The sequence below is a fragment of the Lolium rigidum genome, unplaced genomic scaffold (assembly GCF_022539505.1).
Source record: "Lolium rigidum isolate FL_2022 unplaced genomic scaffold, APGP_CSIRO_Lrig_0.1 contig_60576_1, whole genome shotgun sequence".
NCBI lineage: Eukaryota > Viridiplantae > Streptophyta > Magnoliopsida > Poales > Poaceae > Lolium > Lolium rigidum.
The window spans coordinates 7,759-31,921 of NW_025901104.1; the positions used below are offsets into that span (position 1 = coordinate 7,759).

Below are 24,163 nucleotides of genomic sequence, written 5' to 3' on the forward strand. Positions count from 1 at the left end.
TCTACGAAACACAATGGCTTAATTGTTGAATGCCACTCTGTTATCTTTTGATCTCACCTTTTGCAATCAATCTGCCCAAAGAAAAAAAATTCTATGTGAAGTGAGGATAGAATTGAATAAAGTGGAACTTGTGCAGTATTATACATGATTTTTTTTGGGTATAGCTTCTTTACTTGAAAATATGCTATCCGCACATGCTGTGCCTGTTTAGATCTATTTTCTCTTAATAAAATTGTCAGTAGGGATTCATCAGAGGATGTGGGGCACAATGTCCTTTTCCTCTTGTACTCCTCTTCTCAAATTATAGAGAGGAAATGGGATATTATTACCGAGTTCTCTATGTTGAATCGTCAATTTCCTTGGTTCAATAGCGAGTGCTAAAAATAGTGTTATTTGGTAATTTTAGTTCATGCTAAAAAAAAGTTTCATCATCTAACTGTACCTTGAGTCTCAGATTGGATTTTAATGTGACTTTCACTCGAAAGAATGTCTACGATCTTACTGTTTATTATTTGACTAAAACCTAAAAAAAAGTTTCATCATCTAACATATTAAAAGTTTTTCTTTCAAATATAACGCAAGTAAATTCTTTGGGAAAAAAATCAATCTGATAACAAAAATTAAAGATATAGACAGTTTTCCAAAGGATTTCAATACTCTCGGTGCGCTGAAGAATTATGCCATATATCAGTATATAGAATTTTCAGAACCGCTGGCTGATTTTTGTTTCCTTTACATGAATGCTGGCATGATTTAAAAAAAAGCTCACACACCAACCACGGCGCAAGTATTGTTTCAGTATTAACATATTTTAGATCTCCCCGTAACTTTTTCCGAGCTCATGCATGTCTCTTAAAGCAATATCGTCAAAATTGATTGAACCAATTGGATAATTCTATTACCGTAGTACCGCCAGCACTCTCGATTGCTAAATTCCCATAGTAGAAACCTTTGGCACTCTGTTGTGTCATCAATCCAAGAAAACAGGCCCTGACGTCTCAAGATTCTGTACTGTCATTTAAATTATGTACTTCCTGAAGTTCAGCTGATCAGGATTATGAATGGCATGCTTTAATGAAATTGTTCATTCTGTTATAAATTATTGTACACATATTTATTGCATCATGAATAAAGTCCATTTTCTGATATATAGCTTTGTTCAGTTTGGTTTCAAAGCATGCATTGTTCCACAATAGCTTTGAATTATGAAAAGGTCTAGACATAGCTTTGTTTAGTTTGGGTTAAGTGGTATCTAAAATCCTAGCCTGTTGTTGGAACCTAACATACTGGTATGAAGAAAGCGTATATCAACTGTGATTGAATTCAACATTGTTTCAGTTTATTAGATAGATACTTCGCCACAGTTTGATCATGTATCAAGTGGTTAAGAACAAGTCATGTGGCATGTCGTCAAAGCTCAAGAAGTACTATTAATATTTGGATAGGAATTGGATCGGATGGCAAATCAGCACGGTGGCCAAAATCTGCTTGCTACCGTGGCCGGGATGGACAATCCAACCTGCTTTTGCCCGACTCCCTTCAGCATCTGGCCGGCCAGACAACCATCACCTTCTCATGTAACCTGTTACCTCTCCAAACTTGTAGCACTGCAGAACATGAATTGTACTTCACTAGGCTCCCACGAGGTACATAAGAAAGTTCAATAATTTTGTACGTTGTACATGTGTTCTTGTTTTCTGCAAGAGTTATAATTAAAGGAATGCATTTAAGCTCTGAACATTTCTATTGAGATTAATTTGAGAGCTTGAAACCTAGGACACTAGCATGTAGTGGAAATACATGTACAGCAGCATAAGCAACTTTGTCAGCCTGTTAGCTCACCACTTATTCAGTTGTATAAGCAATGTCCTCATCAGTTCATCAGCGGTTATTAGCCTCCACAATGTCATTCAGCATAGAGAAATAAAAATTATCATTTATTTCTGAATTTTGCATTCACCAAGAAAACATTGTCAACTCTGAAGCTACCTGCTGCAACTATGGTCAGCTCCTAATCAACATATTGTGGTCTCTGCCCATCACAATTCACATTCTACCACCTCTATGATGCGGTAGCCACCTACACTGATCTTTGTCGTAGGATGCTAACGCGATGACTACATACATGGATCTCGGTTTGAGAGAGCCCCAAGTCCATGGGATATGGTAATCTTTGTCGTAGGATGCCAACGCGTATGTAGATTGTTTGCGGTGGCGTAGTAGGATTCTTTCACTGAAATGTAGGGCCATGGACATCATGGCGGTCGTTAAGGACTCTGATGTCGTCGGTAATTTCGGTTTGAGAGGGGGGATTTGGGAGAGGAATGGTAGGGGGTTTCAGTGTTGTTTGGGTGGTTTTCACAAAGTCGCCCGATGAGACGCACACCGGTGGCTTGAGTTGAATCGGATGGCTGTTGACGAAGGGATGCATGGCAGGGATGCACGGAGGCAGGTGGATTCATAGTTGTTATACAAACTCTAAAGTAGTATGAATTTCACGGGATCGTGCGCCAAGGCGCACATCTAAATCTAGTCCTAGATAATAGATAAACACTCATGTCTCAGAACCTAAAAGCGACATGGTTTAGCAAAACACAAGGATTTTCTAAGTTGACGGGTGAACACGATTCGGAGACTTGTTGCTCCTTCTGAATATGAAGAACGGCTTTTAACCCGAAGGTTAACTATTATAAGGATTACAATGTCGATCGTGTGCAGCCGTGCAGGTGAAGAGGTTACATGTCGATCATGCTCTATGATGTGAAGAACAGCTTCTGCCCAATAACAATGTACCATAACAATGTTGTACCAATACTAGGTTTGCAAAAAAATGGCTGGGTGATCCACGAAGGAAAGGTGATCCACCGAAGGAACGGCGATCCATCTTGGGTCGAGCAGCTGAATGCATTCACCGGCTGGGTGCGGCCGTTTCGATCATGATCGGAAGAGAGTTGTGATCATATAAGAGCATCTCCAGTCACATCCTCTAAACGACGTCCGACAAAAACCTCGGATTAGTTATTTGGGGATGCCTCGGCTTTTGTGCCATGTTTGGGGCGCCCGTTCTCAGCCGCGTCCCCCAAACATAACCTCCAAACAAAAAGTAAGTGTAAAAATTGTGTCGAATATTCTTGATAGAGCATCTATACACAAAGGATGGACTGGGCACGCCGGGCAATATTTGGGGCACGCCCAGACCGAAGCGGCCTTCGGTGCCCGCAACTGGAAGAGGTTAAGTTTCCGCCACGCCCAAATCTATTTGGGGGACACTTTGGGGTCACGACTGGAGATGCTCTAATAACAAATTTACACTTGCGTATGTCCTAGATTTGGAGGGGAAATTAACTTAAGAAATGTAATTTCTCCTTTGTACTTATGTAACATATATAATCTTTTGATATGCATTTTTAAGTCAAATTCTAGGCATATGTTGAAGTCGACATATGCCAACGTAGGGAGCATGAGGTCTGCCTGAAGCATCATTGATGAAACCATCGACATCTCAACAATTTTTTAAAACAAAACCACAAGGTTTGGCCTTAGTGTAATATTTTGTCTTCCGCTCGGTACCCTAGCCTCCGGTCGATTTGTTGTCCTCTCTTCACTGCAAATATGTCAATCGACTCAATCATGATCCCCTCCAACTCAGACTGGCACCGACTCAATCATGATCCCATCCAACTCAGACTGGCACTAGGTCGGGTTTGACCGGATCGATCTCTCCTAGAACAATACCCAATTAGTATTTTTTTTAGGAAACTTAATTAGTAATTGGGCGAGGGTCTTTGCCCACGACCCTTCCCATGGGTCTGATATCAATCATGCTCAAACCTAACAGGTCACCGGCCCAACCCAATCGGGCACCCATCTGGTTTACAAGTATAGAGCCGATGTTGCCAAAAGTTCAGTTTTCACGTTTGAAACAAAACGCACCAAGAACAGATATCATGGTGATTGTTATAACGACATTCTATGCGCTCATAATGTCGTTTCGCCGAAAACCGATATTTCTGTGTATGTGCAAAAAAAAACACAAAATTTGTTGCTTAAAAAAAGCATTTCACGATACATTTATTTATCTTTTTCTATTGAGTACATAAAAAACTATTAGTTTTCCGCGAAACTTGGCGTGCACACCTATAATATCAACGTATAGATAGTAGCAGCATACACTTCTAAGTTCAAAAGTGCATTCCCATGCCCCGCTTCTTTCTTCCACTTCCGAGGTGATACTAAAACCATACTACCCGTTTATATGTTATTTTAGGACAACTACCGTCTGTATGTGTTTGCACCGCAGTATTGCTAACAGCACATGGCCACATGGGCCGGGACTTCTTCTTTTTTTTGCATGTGCATACAGCCCACTGGCTGATGTGCATTCAGCCAACAACTTTTTTTCCTTTGCTTTCTGTTTTGTTTGTGTTAGGCTGCTACTTACGATACATATAAAAATAATTGGATACACATATACGCACATAATTTTTGTGTGCTATTTGCCTTATATCGGATGTATTAAATGATTAGATACATATAAATTATAGTATTATACCACTGTGTACATGTATGGCTACATGTTATAGAAATAGGGTCGCCTATCGGGTAACCCAAAAACGTAGACATATACTTATACCCTATCCACAATTAATTGGGTCGACCACACATCGTACGCATGGCTACACATGACAATCCATAGCCTGCCCATTCGGGTTGGGTGTCTATGGGCGCACATACTCATCGATCAATTTGCCAGCCTAGCCTCCAATGACTTAGCCTAGGTCATTTTCTCATTGGCTCGCTCTCCATCACCCTACCTCCGCCACTCTGCACCGCGTGAAGGGCGACCGGTGGAAAAGATGATAAAGGAGAGGCTGACTCCTAACCGAATTATGTACACACCCTTGGAACATCCATAAAGGCGACATTGGCAGCGACAAGAGTGGGAAGGGAGGCGGAGGCACTACAGGCTGGTGCTGTGGACTATGCCGCGGGTTGTCGGTCTTTGTGCGACAAGTTTGGCTCAATGCTCGGCATGATGCTGGGCTACCATAGCCTTCCTCGGGTGGAGCTTGCAAGTCATACTCCTCGGCCCTTCATGAGCTTGCTAGAGATTCACCCAAATCTCCCACACTATGACCGGTAGTGTCACTCCATATAGGTGTGTTCTTCAAAAGATCGCGGCTGTGAGGACGGCGTCTTCGCTCATCAAGAGCCGCTCAGAACACATTAAGACATTGTCAGCTGCCTTACTGATGGCTATGAGAGAATTGCATGCATCGGCGGAGTGGGAGTATTAAATTTTCTCTCAACTCGGTTGCTCGGTTTGTTTTCCCGGGTCTACTTCCGTGAATTTCCGATCACATAGGTTGGGTTACCCCCTCGGCAGCTCAAGTGGGTCTTAAACCCATCTCCTCGATGCAAGGTCTATCATGTTTCTTGATAGTCCTTTTGTGAAAGGATGCGCCGGATTTTTACGCACTTGGGCATAATCCAATGCTATCACTTTCCGGAGTTCTTAGTTTTACGGACAGACTTGATCTCCTGCTTGATATGTTTGGAACTTTTCATATTATCCTTAGAACTTTTCGCTTTGATAATCATAGTTTGATTATCACGAGTTCATGAGGATGGTCGGTATTGGTTTCTCAACCATAGGCAAGTCCATCAAAGAGCTCAGAAGCCATTCCAGCCGACGGTAGCTGTATCTAATGCTGTGAGTTACGCTTCCATAGTTGACCTCGTTAAGATGGTCTTCTTGCAAGACTTCCGAGAAACAGCGCCACCGCCAGAGTGAAAACCCATATCCACTTGTGGCTTTCATTTAGCATCGAAATCCAATTGGAATCACTATACCCTTCAAGTCCTCTTGGATACCCGGTATAATGAATTCCATAACTCATGATTCCCTTTAGATAGCGCATCACTCTCTCAAGAGCATGCCAATGATCATCTCCGGGTTGGCCATGAAGCCGGCTAAGTTTGCATACGGCTAAGCGAGATATCGAGCCTCGTAGCGCAAGACAAATACATGAGTGAGACCAATGATTTGAGGAGTATCTTAATTGATCTCTAGTTGCCTTTTCATTCTTTGAAGCAGAGACACTAGGATCATAAGGGTGTGACAGAAGATTTGCAATCAACATAGCCAAATCTGCTCAATACCTTCTCAGCATAATGAGATTGCACAAGTGTAATCCCATTATTCTCATCTCTCAATAGCTTGATGTTCAATATAACATCAGCTTCTCCGAGATCTTTCATCTCGAAACACTGAGATAAGAAGGTTTTTACCTCCTCAATCAATTTGAGACTTGTCCAAAAAATTAGTATGTCATCCACATACAAGCATAGGACAACTCCCTCACCCCGCCATGGCGTGTAATACACACATTTGTCGGCTTCATTGACAACAAAGCCCACAGATGTCAAAGTTCTTTCAAACTTCTCATGCCATTATTTGGGTGCTTGTTTGAGACCATACAAAGATTTCTTTATTTTACACACCTTTCTTTCTTGACCTTATAGTACAAAACCATCAGGCTGTTCCATGTAAATTTCCTCGTCCAACTCTCTATTTAGGAAAGCTAGTCTTAACGTCCATTTGATGAGCGAGAACACCGTGTGAGGCATCCAATGGCAGTAGTACTCGAATGGTGGTCAATCTCGCCACATGTGAGTAGGTATCGAAGAAATCTTCGCCTTCCTTTTGGGTATAGCCTTTGGCTACAAGCCGAGCTTTGTACTTCTCAATAGTACCATCAGCTCGAAGCTTCTTCTTAAATACTCATTTACATCCTACAGGTTTGCACCCATAAGGACGCTCAGTTAACTCCCATGTTCCATTATCCAAGATGGAATCCATCTCGCTTTGAACCGATTCCTTCCAGTAGTCTGCATCAGGAGATGCGAGAGCTTCTGAAATGGTAGTGGGAGTATCATCCACAAGATACACAATGAAATCATTACCAAAATACTTTGCAGTCCTTTGTCTCTTACTCCTTGTGGGAGCTTCATTGTCATCTTCATCAGAATCTGAACTCTCATCATCGAGATTCCTCATCAGACTCCATAGGAGTTTCATGTATTGGATCAGATTCCCAACTAGACATGCCATGCATATCTCTCATAGGAAATATATCCTCAAAGAATGTAGCATCTCTTGATTCAAAGATGGTGCCAACATTCATGTCGTCCACTCCAGATTTCACCACAAGAAATCTATAAGCAATGCTATAGGCAGCATAGCCAAGAAAGACACAGTCCACGGTTTTTGGTCCAAGCTTTCGCTTTTTGGTGATTGGCAAATTCACTTTTGCCAAACAGCCCCAAGTTCGCAGGTAGGAGAGTATTGGTCTTTTCTTTTCCCATTCCTCATAAGGGGTAATCTCTTTATTCTTGGTTGGAACACGGTTTAGGACATGACACGAAGTCAATATAGCCTCCCCCACCATTCCTTGGATAAACCCAAAACATCTAACATGGCGTTAACCAAATCTGTTAGAGTACGGTTTTCCTTTCCGCAATCCCATTGGATTGTGGGGAATTGAGGAGCGTCCTCTCATTGATTATACCATGTTCCGCACAGAATAAATTGAACTCATTAGAAAAGTACTCTCCACCACGATCGGACCGAACCCTTTTTATCTTTCTTTCAAGTTGGTTCTCAACTTCAGCCTTATAGATTTTAAAGAAATCAAGAGCCTCATCTTTAGTTTTCAGGAGATACACATAACAATACCTAGTGGAATCATCAACCAAAGTCATGAAATATTTCTTTCCACCTCTTGTCAACTCACCATTCATCTCACATAGATCTGAATGCACGAGCTCTAGTGGTGCCAAGTTTCTTTCCTTCGCATGCTTGTGAGGCTTGCGAGGCTGCTTTGCTTGCACACAAGCATGGCACTTAGAGCCTTTGACAAAGGTGAATTTCGAATTAAACTCATATCGGCAAGCCGCGTCATACAGCACGAAATTAACATGACAAAGTCGTGAATGCCAAACATTAGTTTCATTAACACTAGTGCTTACATGGTTCACAACATTATCACAGAAGTCTTCTAGAGGGAAGCGAAACATTCCCTCACATTCATATCCCTTTCCAAAAAAAAGTTCCATACTTAGACAGTACAACTTTATTGGACTCAAACACCAACTTAAACCCATCTTTCATAAGACGGGAGCCACTAACGAGATTCTTCTTGATAGAAGGGACATGCGAGCACGTTCTTCGGTTGCACGATCTTTCCGAAGTAAACTTCGAGATCTACGAGTGCCAACACCACGAAAGTAGCATGTAACCCATTCCCCATCATTGCTGAGGAACCGCGGGCTGGTAAGAGATAAACATGGAGATGTCGGCACACACATGAACATTGGCACCTGTATCAACCCACCGATCACATGGGCTGAAACGCCTGAAAGAACGATGAGTAATATATTACCATACCACTGTAGTTCCTTCCTCTGTGTTGCCAATGACCACCATGTTGACAGAATTTGAGTTCTGTCAGCTGACATTTCTTTCCTTTGCGTTGTGGACAACGATTGGCCCAATGGCCTGTCTCGCCACACACCCGGCAAGGATCTTTCTTCTCCGTTTTCCCCTTCTTCTTGAAGTTGGTAGTACAGGAGACTCCCTTGTTCTTTCCCTTGGACTTGTGGGCATTTTTCTGTACCATATTGGCAGCAGAACGTCCATCGGTTCCTCCAGTGTGTTTGTCTTTTGCCCTTGCCTTCTCCTCAACATCCAGAGAGCCCATGATATTCTCAACAGAAAACTCATGCCTCTGATGTTTGAGAGAAGTGGCTGATACGTCTCAAACGTATCTATAATTTCTTCTGTTCCATGCTACTTTTATGATGATACTCACATGTTTTATACACATTATATGTCATTATTATGCGTTTTCCGGAACTAACCTATTGACGAGATGCCAGAAGTGCCGGTTCTGTTTTTACTGCTGTTTTTGGTTTGGAAATCCTAGTAAGGAAATATTCTCGGAATTGGACGAAATCAACGCCCGGTATCTTATAATTCCATGAAGCTTCGGAGAACACCGGAGAGAGGCTCCCGGAGGGGAGCCACGGGGGCCCCACACGTGTGGGAGGCGCGGCCCAAGGGGGCGCGCCCCTGTGTGAGGTGGCCCCGTGGCCCCTCCGAGCTTCGCCTCTTGGCCTATTTAAGCTCCACGACCTAAAACATCGATACGGAAAAGCCACGGTGCGAGAAACCTTCCGGAGCCGCCGCCATCGCGAAGCCAAGATGCGGGTGACGAAGTCTCGTTCCGGCACGCCGCCGGGACGGGGAATTTCCCCGGAAGGCATTTCCATCGACACCACCGCCATCTTCATCACCGCTTCTTTGTCTCCCATGAGGAGGGAGTAGTTCTCCATCGAGGCTAAGGGCTGTACCGGTAGCTATGTGGTTCATCTCTCTCTCCTATGTACTTCAATACAATGATCTCATGAGCTGCCTTACATGATTGAGATCCATATGATGAGCTTGTAATCTAGATGTCGTTATGCTATTCAAGTGCATTTTACTTATGTGATCTCCGGAGACTCCTTGTCCCACGTGTGTAAAAGGTGATAGTGTGTGCACGTGTGGGTCTCTTAGGCTATATTTCACAGAATACTTATTCTTGAGTTATGATTTGAGTTGGATGTCTCTATGAAATTGTGGTGTGTTAGTACCTCCTATGAATGCTCACGGTGACGGCGTGGGGTGATTATTAGTACTTGGGAACACATCTTTAAGGTTTGCCTACATGATGAATTAGTGTTCGTTATCTTGCCGAGAGAGTAATTCAGAATAGCATACTTGAAGTGCTTATTTATATTCCTTTATGATTGCAATGTGCTTTATATCACTATTAATCTATGTGCTACTCTAGTGATGTTGTCTATCAGAACTTTTCTTGTAGTGTGATGTAATGGTGACAGTGTGTGCATCATGTAGTACTTGGCGTAGGTTATGATTGTAATCTCTTGTAGATTATGGAGTTAACTATTACTATGATAGTATTGATGTGATCTATTCCTCCTTTCATAGTCTGTCGGTGACGGTGTGCATGCTATGTTAGTACTTGGTATAATTGCAATGATCTATCATGCACTCTAAGGTTATTTAAATATGAACATTGAATGTTGTGGAGCTTGTTAACTCCAGCATTGAGGTGCTCTTGTAGCCCTACACAATTAATGGTGTTTGTCATCCAACAAGAGAGTGTAGAGTGGTTTTATTATGTGATCAATGTTGAGAGTGTCCACTAGTGAAAGTATGATCCCTAGGCCTTGTTTCCAAACATCGAATCTCCGTTTATTTATCGTTACGTTGCATGTTTACTCGCTGCCATATTTTATTCAGATTGCTATTACCACTCATATACATCCATACTACTTGTATTTCACTATCTCTTCGCCGAACTAGTGCACCTATACATCCGACAAGTGTATTAGGTGTGTTGGGGACACAAGAGACTTCTTGTATCGTGATTGCAGGGTTGCTTGAGAGGAATATCTTTGACCTCTTCCTCCCTGAGTTTGATAAACCTTGGGTGATCCACTTAAGGGAAACTTGCTGCTGTTCTACAAACCTCTGCTCTTGGAGGCCCAATACTGTCTACAAGAATAGAAGCACACGTAGACATCAGCCGCCGCCAATCCCATCTCGGGGGATTCAGGAGATCGCCTCCGGCACCCTGCCGGAGAGGGGAATCATCACCGGAGGGCTCTACATCACCATGCCCGCCTCCGGATTGATGCGTGCGTAGTTCATCCTTGGACTATGGGTCCATAGCAGTAGCTAGATGGTTGTCTTCTCCTCATTGTGCTATCATGTTTAGATCTTGTGAGCTGCCTATCATGATCAAGATCATCTATTTGTAATGCTACATGTTGTGTTTGTTGGGATCCGATGAATATTGAATACTATGTCAAGTTGATTATCAATCTATCATATATGTGTTGTTTATGTTCTTGCATGCTCTCCGTTGCTAGTAGAGGCTCGGCCAAGTTGATACCGGTGACTCCAAGAGGGAGTAATTATGCTCGATAGTGGGTTCATGCCTCCATTGAATCGCGGGACGATGACGGAAAGTTCTAAGGTTGTGGATGTGCTTGTTGCCACTAGGGATAAAACATCAATGCTTTGTCTAAGGATATTTGTGTTGATTACATTACGCACCATACTTAATGCAATTGTCTCGTTGTTTGCAACTTAATACTGGAAGGGGTGCGGATGCTAACCCGAAGGTGGACTTTTTAGGCATAGATGCATGCTGTATAGCGGTCTATGTACTTTGTCGTAATGCCCTGATTAAATCTCATAGTAATCATCATGATATGTATGCATCTCTATTTGTCAATTGCCCAACTGTAATTTGTTCACCCAACATGCTATTTATCTTATGGGAGAGACACCACTAGTGAACTGTGGACCCCGGTCCATTCTTTTACATCCGAATACAATCTACCGCAATCATTGTTCTCTACTTGTTCTTTGCAAGCAAACATCATTCTCCACACCATACGTTTAATCCTTTGTTTACGACAAGCCGAGTGAGATTGACAACCTCACTGTTAAGTTGGGGCAAAGTATTTTGATTGTGTCGTGCAGGTTCCACGTTGGCGCCGGAATCCCTGGTGTTGCGCCGCACTAGACTCCTCCGCCAACAACCTTCACGTGGCCTTCATCTCCTACTGGTTCGATAACCTTGGTTTCTTACTGAGGGAAAACTTGCTGCTGTACGCATCACACCTTCCTCTTGGGGTTCCCAACCGACGTGTGCTTCACGCGTTATCAGCTATCGAGGTCCCGCTATTTATTATTGATCGCAGAGGTGTCTTGATCATGTCCACAGATTCTCGAACACGTAGGGTCTCACCTTTAACGCTCAACAACCGTTGGGGTCGAAATGGGATATTTATGATGGTGATACCAAAGATTTGTTCAACATCTCATATCGAATCCAGGACATCACGAGGAGCTTTGGAATGGTCCGAAGAATAATATTTATATATAAGAAAGTCTTTTTCTAGTTCTAGAAAAGTATAGATTTTTTGTTATTGTATCGGGAGTTATAGAAGGTTTCGTAGTAGCCACTAGTGGGGCCCACATGAACCTAGTGGTAGTTCCCACGCTTACATGGGCCTTGCATCAGCCCCACAAGGCCCATGCGGCCAGCCCAAGTGAAACTCTAAAGGGGAGACTTAAGGTGTAAGTTTTCTCCATATATAAGGGACCCACCGACCCTAGGCTTGGAAAGGGGGCCATATTGGCTTACCCTTTGGGCTACACAAATAGAGATAGGGCAGGGCGTGACACTCCTAACCCTAGCCGCCGCCTCCCTCTCCTCTATTATCTCTTCCTCCGCAACAGCTGGGCGGAGCCCTGCCGAAGTTCTCCGCCATAGCCTCCACCGACGTCGCGCTATTGGAATTAATGTAGATCCTATATACCTCTCCATCTATACTTGCTTGATCAAGAATTATGAAAGGTTGATGTACTACACGTGTGCATAACTCAAAGGTGTCGCTTGTTGCGGCGCTGGTCGGATTGGATCACGAAGGGAATGACTACATCGACCTCGTTATAAACGCTTCCGCTTTGTGATCTACAAGGGTATGTGGATTGATATCTTTCTCATTGCTCGCATATACATAGATTAGATCTTGGATATTGGCTATCTAGAATGGATCTTGAATTCATCTGCATCTTGTAATAAAAAAATGTTTTCTATGATGGGATTCGCAACATAGAAAACAAAAAATTCATATGAGATGCGGATAAAACCAAGATCCAATCTAGAAAGGCCAAGATATAATCTAAGAAAATGCAAGCAACGAGAGAGATTAGATCTACATACCCTTGTAGATCGCAAAACGGGAGCGTGTTTGACGCGGTTGATGTATTCGTCCCCTCCCCGATCGAATCCAATCCGCACCGCAACAAACGATAGCTCCGAGTTATGCACATGTGCAACACAACAACATCTCCTCCTTATTGATCCAGCAAGTATATGTGAAGAGGTAGATGGGATCTACATGCCAACAGTGCAACTGCGGTAGAGGCTATGATGGTGAACTCCGGCAGGGCTTCGCCAAGCTGTTGCGGAGGATGAGATGGGAGAGGAGAGAGGAGTGGCTTAAAGAGCAAAATATATACCTCGTGTTTTGTGTGTTTGATAACAACACTAGAATGAATTTCACCGTGTGCCTAGTTCACTTTTGATAGATTTTCAAGTGCACGGTGTCCTCGCTGAACATTTCGGGATCGGAAGACTGCAGCGTAGCTTATAGGTTTTCTGGTTTTGTGTGTGTGTCGTGAGGTAACATGGCTGGAGAGAAAAAGAGGAAAATGTTGAATCTGCTTGACCGGTACTACCGGTGCCAAGAGCGGTAGTACCGCTACCCTATTGGTACCGGTCATCAGTACCGCTCTGGACTTTGCACCTGGAAATGAAAACAGAAGGGGTTATGGTACCTTAACAGTACTTCGACCGGTAGTACCGCTCTCGAGCGGTACTTCCGTTCAAGGTACCGCTTTGGTACCGTAACTGCAGTTACGACACTACCACCCTGGTACCGCAACGGTACCGGGAGGATGTCAGTATCATGTAGAAGCCCTTACGGTACCTAAGCGGTACCGGAAGCGGTAGTACCGCTTCCAGCCCACGTGGCAGATATGTGAACAGATTTTTCGAATCCAGAGCGGTACTACCGCTCCCCCAAGCTGTAGTACCAGTCGTGCGGAATCAACACATAACGGTTGGATTTGGAGGGACCTATAAAAGGGCCCCTTCTTCTCCAGCTCAATTTTATCTCTTCTCTCTCTCTCTCTCCTCCATTGTTGCTGAGCTCAAACCTAGAGGATCTCCCTACCTACCCAACCAATCTTGCCCAAACATTGAGGAGTGGTGGAGGAGACCCCAATCTATAGTTCTACCAAGAGAGATTTCACCAATATCATCTAGTCCTTAGTGGATCTTGGAGTTAGGGTTCCTATGGTGGGATCTTGGAGGAAGTGCTCCTATGGAGGTTAGCTTGGAGTTGTGCTAGCCCCATAGGGTGTTGGGAGCCTCCGGTGTTTGTGGAGCTCGCCCCAACCTTGTGAAGGAACCGTCGCCTCGACCGACTACTTGGTGGAGAAGGGTAAGCTCCTTCGTGGGGCTTCCTCGAGGAACAAGGTGAGGCCTTAGTGGCCGCCTACCCTTCGTGGTTAGCACCTCCTCAACGCAGACGTACTCCCTTTTGTGGGAGGAACTGCGGGAAACAAACCTCGCATCGTCTCCTCTACCCCGGTTGTCTCGCTCCCTCTCTTTACTATCTTGTTCGGTTCCTTTGCTCGTTGCACTGCTAGAATCATATTAGGAACACCCCTATAATCAAAGTTGCCACCTTTACTTCCGCATACCGCCTAAAACTGAAAAAAGGATTAAAATTTGGTGTAGCAACCATTCACCCCCCTCTTATTCGCTAACGATCCATTCGGTGGCGGCTAGTGTTTGGTGTGTCACGGCCCTGCCCCCTCCCTCTCTTTATATAGGCTAGGGGGTCGGCCAATTTTGCCCCTTTCCAATCCTAGGGCCAGTGGGAACCCTAGGGAGAAAACTTACCCCTTGAGTTTCCCCTTCCGTAGTCCCTTTAGGGTTTCCCTTGGGTTGGCTGCATGGGCCTTGTGGGGCTGATGCCCCAGGCCAATGTTGGCCTGGGCACTCTCACTTGGTCCATGTGGGCTCCACGGAATGTATGGGCCCCATTGGTGGTCCCTCCAGAACCATTTATATCTTCCCCGATATGATACCACAAAAATCCTGAACTTTTCTGAAACCCTAATTTGACTTTCCCCTATATGAATCTTATTCCTCGAACCATTACGAAGCTCCTCGTGATGTCCTAGATCCCATCCCAGACTTCGAACAAACCTTCGGTATCACCATCATGAATATCCCATTTCTACCCTAGCGATGTTGAGCGTAAGTGTGTGACCCTATGGGTTCGAGAATTTGTGGACATTATTGAGACACCTCTGCGATCAGTAATCAATAGCGGGACATGGATGTCCATAATAATTTCCACACATTGAACGAAAATCTTTATCGGCCGAACCACGATGTCAAGAATTCAAACAATTCCGCATTCTATTCCCTTTGTCTCGCGATATTTTACTTCCCGAGATTCACAATACCTAGTTCAATCTTGTTCAACTCTTTACTCTTACCGTAATACAACATTCCTCATGACCAACTCATTAGGCAGTGATGCTACTAAGATGGTCGCCATAGCTGATTGAGGACGGAGGCGAGCATAATTTTCCAGATTCTGGTTATCACTAACTAAAGGGAATTCTCTGATTGGTTTGATTAAAGATGCTCCAACTCCATTCCTTCTGCTAGAATGGTCTACGCGGCTTGGTGGAGCTCCAGAGCTACTTCACGGACCTCGGGATGGTCGGTAACCGCGGCTAGCTGGATTTTTATACGATGACTGCCTCAGTGGTGCATGGATGATTGCAAAGAATGGAAGCCATAGAGAGATTGGCAATACGTAGATAGATTAGGTCTTTGTCGCGGTTCTACTCGAGTATTTATAAGCCAAGGAGAGCTTTGTGGCGACGACAAAGCGGTAGTATCTGGCCGGGATGACGACGATACCGTCGCTAGGGTTTCATCACGAATCTTTTTGCTCCGACAAGCAACGAACAACAAACACATTTACTCTTTTGTGATATTACATTCTCACGACCCAGTCACAAACTTGCAAGCTTCATAGATGTAATCCCACGGAGTGTGTCCAGAGTACCTATCCATCACGTCGTGGATGGACAAATCCCGATCTTGATGCATATACCTCAACCTATTCCCCCGGGATACCCGAGAGACACCTTTACGATTACCCTATTACGGTGTTTCGGTTGAGGTTGATGCAGTCAAAGCTTCTTCCGGTAACAATTATTAGATATGATCTCACAGTCAAAGGATTGGGTTACTAAGTTTTCTTAGTTATCACAATGTTGAACTTTGTGACCGGATCTTATTGCAATATTTATAATGGGTGTATGTCCATTACATCATTCATTCAATGACATGATCCCACCGTCAATTCACATAAATGTCCATGACCAGAAAACTTGATCATCGGTTGACTAACAGACTAGTTGATTAGGGACTTGGTTTGTTTACATACCACATGTGTACTAATGTTCCCGCTTAATACAGTGCTAGCATGACATAAAACTTATTATGAACATTAGAGATATGCCAATAAAACATCTTTATTATTTGCCACTATGACAAATATACAATAGTTTTGGGTAAAGGTTTTGAAGTCTACCAAGCTTTATTGGATGTTTGTAAACCTCTCTTAATTTCAGTAGTGAAATTGGGGCCTTGTGGCCCTTTTCTCCAAGAAACGTTACATTTTCCGACTTTTGGAAAAAATACTACTCCCTCTGTTGAGAAGCTTTTTTTTATTGAAACGGAGGGAGTACTTGTTTTACGGAAGGAGTTGAGTAAGAAAAAATCTATTTCACTAGCAGGATAAGGTATATATTTGACATGTTCTCCAAGTGTCAATTTCTCCAAACAATATATCAGTGTGCCAGTTTTAGTTGAATTCCTATTATGCTCTGGTTATTTTAGCACACCACTCATCAACTATGGTTACAAGTTTAGGAAAATTAAATATTAGCAGGTGTGTGCTACTAAGACACTAAGAAAAATGAAGATGAGTGCATGTGAGATAGGACGTCCCCTCAGACCTGACCGTTTTCGTGAGAGAAATAAGAGTAAAAACCATGTGAGAAAAAAACATTTATGTATAAAAATGATGTAGTTGCTATTTACAAACATCGATGCATCAAACTCAATGAAACCTTTATTTATGTACTGCTTGAAAAAAGTATGTTCTCGCTTCACCATTTCCCTTTATATTTAAAGATTCAGTTTTCTACTTTATTTGCTTTTTAAGGGTTAGAGAAATGATAATGGGTTTCACGGAAACTTTCATAAAATATAAATTGCACCCCCACCTGCCGAACTCAACAAAACAATACTATTGCCACCACACCACGAAGACTACGAGAATCGTTGGACAATTCCATGGAAAACATTTGATCTTTTATTTAATTTGGTAACAATTCTTTTGTGTGGCCAATAATCTTGGGGTGCTTTACTTCACAAATTGTTGCCAAATAATTGGCCACCCAATGGCCGAAGAATTCCCGGCTAAATAATTGGCACACCAATATCAGCGCAACAGCCACACACTGAAACTAACAGACCCATAAAAGCCGGTGATCGGCAAGAACAAGACCTCACATGCCCCTTCTTGGTGTCCACACCATGATAAGGATGGAGCCGCAAGACCACTATTTCGTGCGACACTGACTCCACTCTTGAAACATCTTCACGAATCACGACCAACACCCAAAACATATAGAGAAAACTAATATGCAAGCAAACCTAATTTTTTTTGGATCGATTGCCAAAATGTGATGTGCTCCATTGTCCACTCTAGTTCATTCGTTGCTGCCAACTTTGGCCAACTTGTAGACAGCCAAAACTAATCGCCGGCGTTTTAGCTACCCAACTTTTGGTAGGAGGCTAAAACCAAACACGCCCACAGATTCGCGTGTTCTGCCATCTCTTGTCGCCAGATTGGGCACCGGAAATGAGCTATACTCGTCAACCACGGTGACAAAATTAGGCTTTCGATCCTAAAACAAGCTTTCGCGGCAGGGCCGGATATCCAAATAGCTTTGATCCGGGCGTCGCAAGCAGGCCGTATTAGAACCAGGCCGCGCAATCAAAAGGGCCGTAGCCATTTCCCCCACCAGCCCTTTCTTACAGGCACGCGCATCGCCCCGCAGAATCCGAAACCCCACACAGACACAACTCCGGTCCGCCCTCTGACTGACGCGCCTCCGCCGGTCCCGGCCACCTCTCCCCCACCCCACCCCGCCCATGGAGGTCGGCGGCGAGGAGTTCGCGGTCGGCGTGGTGATCTCCGCGAAGACCACGCTCGGGGAGGAGTTCGAGGGCCAGATCGTCTCCTTCGACCGCCCGAGCAACCTGCTCGTCATCCATATCCTTCCCAAATCCCCCTTCCATCTCGTTTTAGCTTCCGCCTCTTCTAGCTCTGCTTCCTGGTTTGCTCTGTTTCCATGACGGCGTAGATCACAGGAGGGCGTGGGCAGGGCGGAGAGGGGCGAGCGGCGGAACGTCAGGGTCATCAAGGCCAACTACATCCAGGACTTCACCGTCGTCGGCAAGTACGACGACCCGCTCGACCCGGCCGCCTGCGTGCTCGACCTTGCCGCCATCCACGCCAGGGAGGAGGCCGCACTCAGGTGCGTCCTGCTCACTGCATCCCGAGCCAGGGAGTACTACTTATTGCTAGTTATGCTTGTGATTTTATTTTTATCTAGTTTGGGTTTGAGATGCGGCCATGATTCGACCAGTCAGCTTGGAAAACGTACATAAAACAGCATTTCTTTTGGAATTTAGTTAGTAGCTACTGGAAATGTGAAAATCATGTTTGAGGAAACATGAAAAATAAATATAAGATCAGTATATCTCACAACCCTTATTTGGCGGATATGTTACTTGTTCCAGAACTGACCTGACACTAGTTTAGTTGGTAAAAGTGATAAACTGATAATGACATAGGCTGGACAAAAAGGTGATAGCAATTGAAGGTGATACTGAGCTGAGTGAATAAGCAAATTAGCTCTTTAGCATATGAGAAACATTTGGTTATGTTGCGTTTGAGGGAACCTTCTTTTTTTGGTTCTAATAAAAGGTTGGGTCACTTTGATGAGAGAAGGCAGGACACATAAGAGAGATGTGCTAAAGCTCTTTTTGGTGCTTACCATTCTTGTCTACAAGAGCTAGCCAATCATCTCTCTTTGCTATACGTTGCTCCTAAAAAGCTAGGATTCTTCACTTGTTCCAGTACTATGGCTAAATTTATCACTGCATAACTTAGATTGGTACTATGGCTACCAGAAGCATTAAGCTTCCAAAATAGAGTCTTCGTCGGAAGAAAAACGAGTGGAAGTAGCAATCTGAACAACTTCAACGGGCATGTTTTAAGCCATGGATACTCACATCTTGTTAGAATGGTTTTTAGATTAACGATTAATACTTCAGAAATTATTGCATTTGCCTCATTCACAAACACGTCAGCACATACATATCCCGAAACTCAGTAGCCAGGTTGGATTCTCCAAATCAGTTGTCATTTTGGAGTTTATCAATGTTACCTTTCCTGCTACCCATTGATTACCACAATAAGGAGCTTTACTTTCTGAATAACACCTTACTGGAAAGGGGAAGTATGACTAGCAGCATAGACAGACATTTAAGGTTTTGATGTTGCATTGGCCACTGATTTCCATTTTTTGTTGGCCTACATTTCTTGATCCAGGAGGCTAATAAACAGAGGCTACGATCTATCAAATTTTGGGGACCTAAATCCTGGAGGCCTAAATAAATTTATGCCACTTAGCTAGGTGGTACCTCATAATTGTTGTACAGACAGTGTGTTATTTGGCTCTTAATAGCATAGCCCATGTAGGCAACCTTGATGATGACTTTTGATGGTTCTGAAGATGAAATTTCACCAATATAGTAAGAACTGAGATTAGATGTGTAAACTAAGGAGAAATGAAAGGATTTAGAACTGATATTGGTACTGTAGATTTAGATTAGAATAAAGGAATAAATCTGGTATTTGGTTAGAAATTCAGTTGTGGTCTTGGAACTCGCTGATCATTAAATGATCACAGTCATTCTCGCTTCTTTTTTGTAACCAAGCAATAGTCCCTTTTTGGCGATGCAAAAGAGTAGATTGTTGAACCAGGCAGCTATATAACTGACACAGAATGGTATTGCGTTATTTAGAGCCAGGGGCTAGATTGATCATGGTTGAAAAAAAATCTGGGAGTTGTGCCAACTTGGTTCCAGAATTCTTTCTTCCGATCAAGGATGGTATCGTGTGTGGAAGTACATGCATGGAACAGTGATGAACTTGCATTATTCACTTATTTCAGAAAATATTAATAATGTTCCAAAAATAGCCTTTCTTATCTTCTATGTTGAAAAAAATCTGGGAGTTGTGCCAATTTGGTTCCAGAATTCTTTCTTCTGATCGAGGATGGTATCCTCCGTGGAATTACATGCATGCGACAGTGATGAACTTGCATTATTCACTTATTTCAGAAAATATTAATAATGTTCCAAAAATAGCCATTCTTATCTTGTATGTTGGAGATGAATGGTGCTCGCATTGAGGTCTCACACTGTTTGTTAGCATCACTGGACCCCTGTAAGCACCTAGATTAGAAAGTTAGTGAAGTGTTTGCTTCAGGGCTGCCATATAGAATGCACTAGTACCTTTAATGTTACTAGTGCACTAGGTCATGAAAAGCCTGAAACCTGTGATTTTTTAAATCAATATATGGCATGGCAATAATACACATCTACTAAAATTTCATATCTAAATTTGTTTTACAAGTTCATAAACAAAAAAGACAAATCAGGATATGAATCTACCAAATTGAAATATGGACTGAATAGCATCTTGCTGTTACTCTTCACAGATGCATTTGTTCTATTTATTTCTTGAGTTGTTGAATTCAGATCTAAAAATTCATGACATCATATATACATATCGTATGAATGTTTTTTTTTTTTTGCATTATTTCTGGATTTCTTATAAACTAGGGGCCCAATATGCCCCTTGTTTCAGCCACTTTCTCCGGCTGTTAACTTGATAGATAATCTTTGACTACTCCATGTTGTGTTACTAACCTTTGAGTTGTCTTCACGAGTTTATGAAAATCTTCCATTTACAGGAATATTATAATGTTGGGGTGTTTTTTTTTATCAGTTATTAATCTCTGTTGACCATGCCTTTGGTTTTGTGCTCAGCAAATTGTTGATCGATGATTTTGCTTATTACATTGGGCAGTAAGGTTTTTTCAATTATGAGCGCGTTGATTTTGGTGTTTTGAGGCTCTATCATTTATGGTGATATGTTTTATCAAGGTTAATATTAGCTATTAGAAGCTGACAATTAGCATTGCTTGTCGTTGGCTTCTGCACTGTTACATCTTGGTTCTCATACTACATGCGATGATGCACAGGCAAGCTGAGATTGAAGCTGAGAGAATTGGTGTTGGTGTTACCCCAGAAGCCCAAAGATTATTTGATGCATTATCCAAGACGTAAGTTCTGACTTGCATTATGTATTTCAAGGATATCCATGCTTTTGCCCATTTTGCTAGGAATCAGCAGTTTTTTCGGACTCACCACATTTTTTTTCAGTAGAAAAAACTTAAAAGACTTTGGAGTCTATACGTGGTTTAGATCTTTATTCCATTAGTAATGTGGGATTCCCATCACCTCTCATTATTGATAATAAACTCTTGTTTTTTCGCTCTGCGCCTACAGACTTACTAGGCAAATGCGAAGTCACTTTGTGTCTGAGAAATAAAGGAAGAAAATATACAACCTGTGGTTTTTGTTTTTTTATTGGGGGACATCAAAATCTTCTGTCTGTGGCCTGTTCCCGTGAATGGAAGAACATCATCTTGCAAAATCTTGCTAGCATATGCGTGAACTTGTATTTAGGGGTTTATTCATGCTACCTCTAGGTGTGCGACATAGAGCTATACTTGGTTTCGAGGGTTCTTTAGTTGCGGTTATTTTCAAGCCGGTGTCCCAGTATGTTGTTTGGTTTCCTGTTTTTTTTGTCTGTTACGCAACACTAGCTGACTGGGCGGAGACTTTTCAAACTAAGCCGAGAATATTTTGTTTGTGTCATATAAAAGTGCTAAAATGGATATTTTGCATTTGCCTGGAATGAGGACTAGAACCAGCATCAATCTTTGTCTTTGAGAAATAATTGTGGTTAGACATGCTGTCTTGGTATTATGTAAGACCATGAAATGCTGATACTTTCTGTACTTCAGTCGAGGTTGCAGTGTCTTGCATTTTGTCCCACTTTAGCAGCTGCTTACTCTGAGCAGATTGATTTCACTTTATGTGGTCTGCTACAATTTTTCCACCACAAATACTTCATGGTTTACTACACTTGTGTATCATTTATTCATTTTGAAACTCTGTTCAAGGTGGGGCATATATTCACCAGTTTTTGTTCGAGTTAGTGGTGCTCTTGTTTTGCACCATTGTTGCAAATATTTTGTGTATGCCGAAAATCTAAGGAGACTCTACTTCTGTCTCTATTTCTTATATTGGCTAACTAAGTCTATTGTTCCACCAGGCTTCCAGTTCAGTGGGACAAGACCGACATTGTTGTAATGAAGGAAGTTCGTGTATGCAGTCCATACCTACCTGAAAATGTCAGCGGTGGAACATCAGCTGCTAATGAACGGGTTAAGAAAGTGGTATGCTTCTATGCTTGTATTTCAATGTTTGCACTTCTATACGTTCCGAACCTGGGAAATGACTAATCATTGTTTAAACTTGTTTTCTTTTGTGTGCGTGTTTCGTGCAGCTGGACTTTGAAAGGAAAAGACTACATGTGCGTGTACCTGGCCAATTCTAACTTCTTCGACCTGACAATTTTTCAGCTCAATTCCTGCTGTACTCTATTTCTAAATCTGGCCTTGTTTGTTGTCTCGTCACTTGAGTTTTCTAAATCTGTTTCGGCATGTTCTTGTACTCACAAAATTACCGCACCGACTAGCTAGTTTGTACACTGTGATAGATGTCATATGAGCATTTGGATAATTACAGCACACTGTGTTGTCAATTCTATTGCTGATAGTAAAGGGTGTGTGGCTGAGACAAGCCAAGGAAAGAACATCGATTGGTGGCACTGAAAGAATGAGTAGCTAAGCAGAGTTGCTGAGTCAAGGCAAAACTGAAATCACTCTGAGAGACTTTGTATTACTGTGCTGATGGAATAAAACATCCAGCTTGTTCTGTTGTATTCTAGCTTTATTTTCATTCCATGGTACTATTGTAAGTAAACTGAGGCAGCGATTATCCGTTCGTAGGAGTGACCCGCTTGTTTTTTTTTGCTTCTATGTGACTGGCCATATTTCGTTCATGGTATTTGATAGATAGAATGCATGAATAGTGGTGATTTAGATTCTATTTAATGGTTTGTTTGTTTATATGATCTGGGATGACAGTTTTCTACAGTACTACAAACCAAATATAGGGCTTAATGAAAAAGATAGGAGTGACGAGAAGGGAAATTGGGTTAACCTTGCATGATTATATCATTATGCTTTAATGTTTCCAACCCACAATAAGGCAAACAGACAATTCGGCCTCCGTTTGTTCTCCATATACTCTCCTCTTCTCGTTTCTTCCTTTCTGTCCAGTGTCGCTCCTTTGACTCCTCTCCTAGATAAGAGAGATTGGACACACAAAAATGATGGATGTACCTGAGAACTAGTGAGCCAATTTTTAGCAAAATTTGAAACCCAAACTTCTGGGTCTCCAAAAATTCTGCCAAAAAAATATATTGCTAGATATATACATCAAGATTGTAAGCAAGAAATTTCGTTCTAAAATACGTCGTATTTTGGGAAATACAAACCAACAAATTTCAGACAAAATACTCATATATTACTCGTATATATTGTCAGTTTTTTTTTCTATAGCCCAAAACATAGTGAATTTTCTACCGAAACTTCACACAGATATACACCCAAAACAAAAAATTAAACTTAAAATTACAATTTTCAAACAAAGGGCACACCGGGTGCTGCAAATCCGTGTCCAGTTGGACCCATCTTCTGCCATCAACATTTGTGACTGAGGTAAGATACCACTACAAAGGATGCGTTGGAATTGCGGTGGATTATCATTATCTATTTGTTCCACTTGTTTTTTGCGTAGCTTAGTGTTTGTTTGACCTGTATTTACTTTTCTTGTTATGGCTGATTTCTAACAACTTATAATAAAACCAGGAGTTGAGCAACTGAAAACTGCACCTAAACAATCGTGAAAAAATTGCTCCATGACAAGAATGACACGGTATGCACTATGGCACAACAAAATTTCAAATGAAAATTTAATCCCACTCATTGGGATACAAAAAACAAAAACAAATGTGAATAGTAGCTAAGTAAGGCTTGTAATGAATACTAAGTCAAATCACAACAATATTTTTTTCTTAT

The 24,163-nt window shown here is 42.4% G+C and overlaps 1 protein-coding gene across 1 annotated transcript; it reads left to right on the forward strand.

The window, feature by feature from the left end:
* The first annotated feature begins 17,941 nt into the window (after positions 1-17,941).
* Positions 17,942-22,962, forward strand: LOC124681924 (protein LSM12 homolog). The gene is made up of 5 exons (XM_047216695.1): positions 17,942-18,087; positions 18,184-18,352; positions 21,152-21,232; positions 22,291-22,414; positions 22,525-22,962. Exons 1-5 carry the CDS (start codon positions 17,967-17,969, stop codon positions 22,573-22,575), a joined length of 546 nt encoding a protein of 181 aa, XP_047072651.1. The 5' UTR covers positions 17,942-17,966; the 3' UTR covers positions 22,576-22,962.
* Positions 22,963-24,163: the final 1,201 nt, after the last annotated feature.

Coding starts and splice junctions, on each gene's coding strand:
- LOC124681924 (XM_047216695.1), top strand. CDS start 17,967: ATGGAGGTCGGCGGCGAGGAGTTCGCGGTCGGCGTGGTGATCTCCGCG. Junction 18,088..18,183: donor GAGCAACCTGCTCGTCATCC/ATATCCTTCCCA, acceptor GGCGTAGATCAC/AGGAGGGCGTGGGCAGGGCG. Junction 21,233..22,290: donor TTTGATGCATTATCCAAGAC/GTAAGTTCTGAC, acceptor TTGTTCCACCAG/GCTTCCAGTTCAGTGGGACA.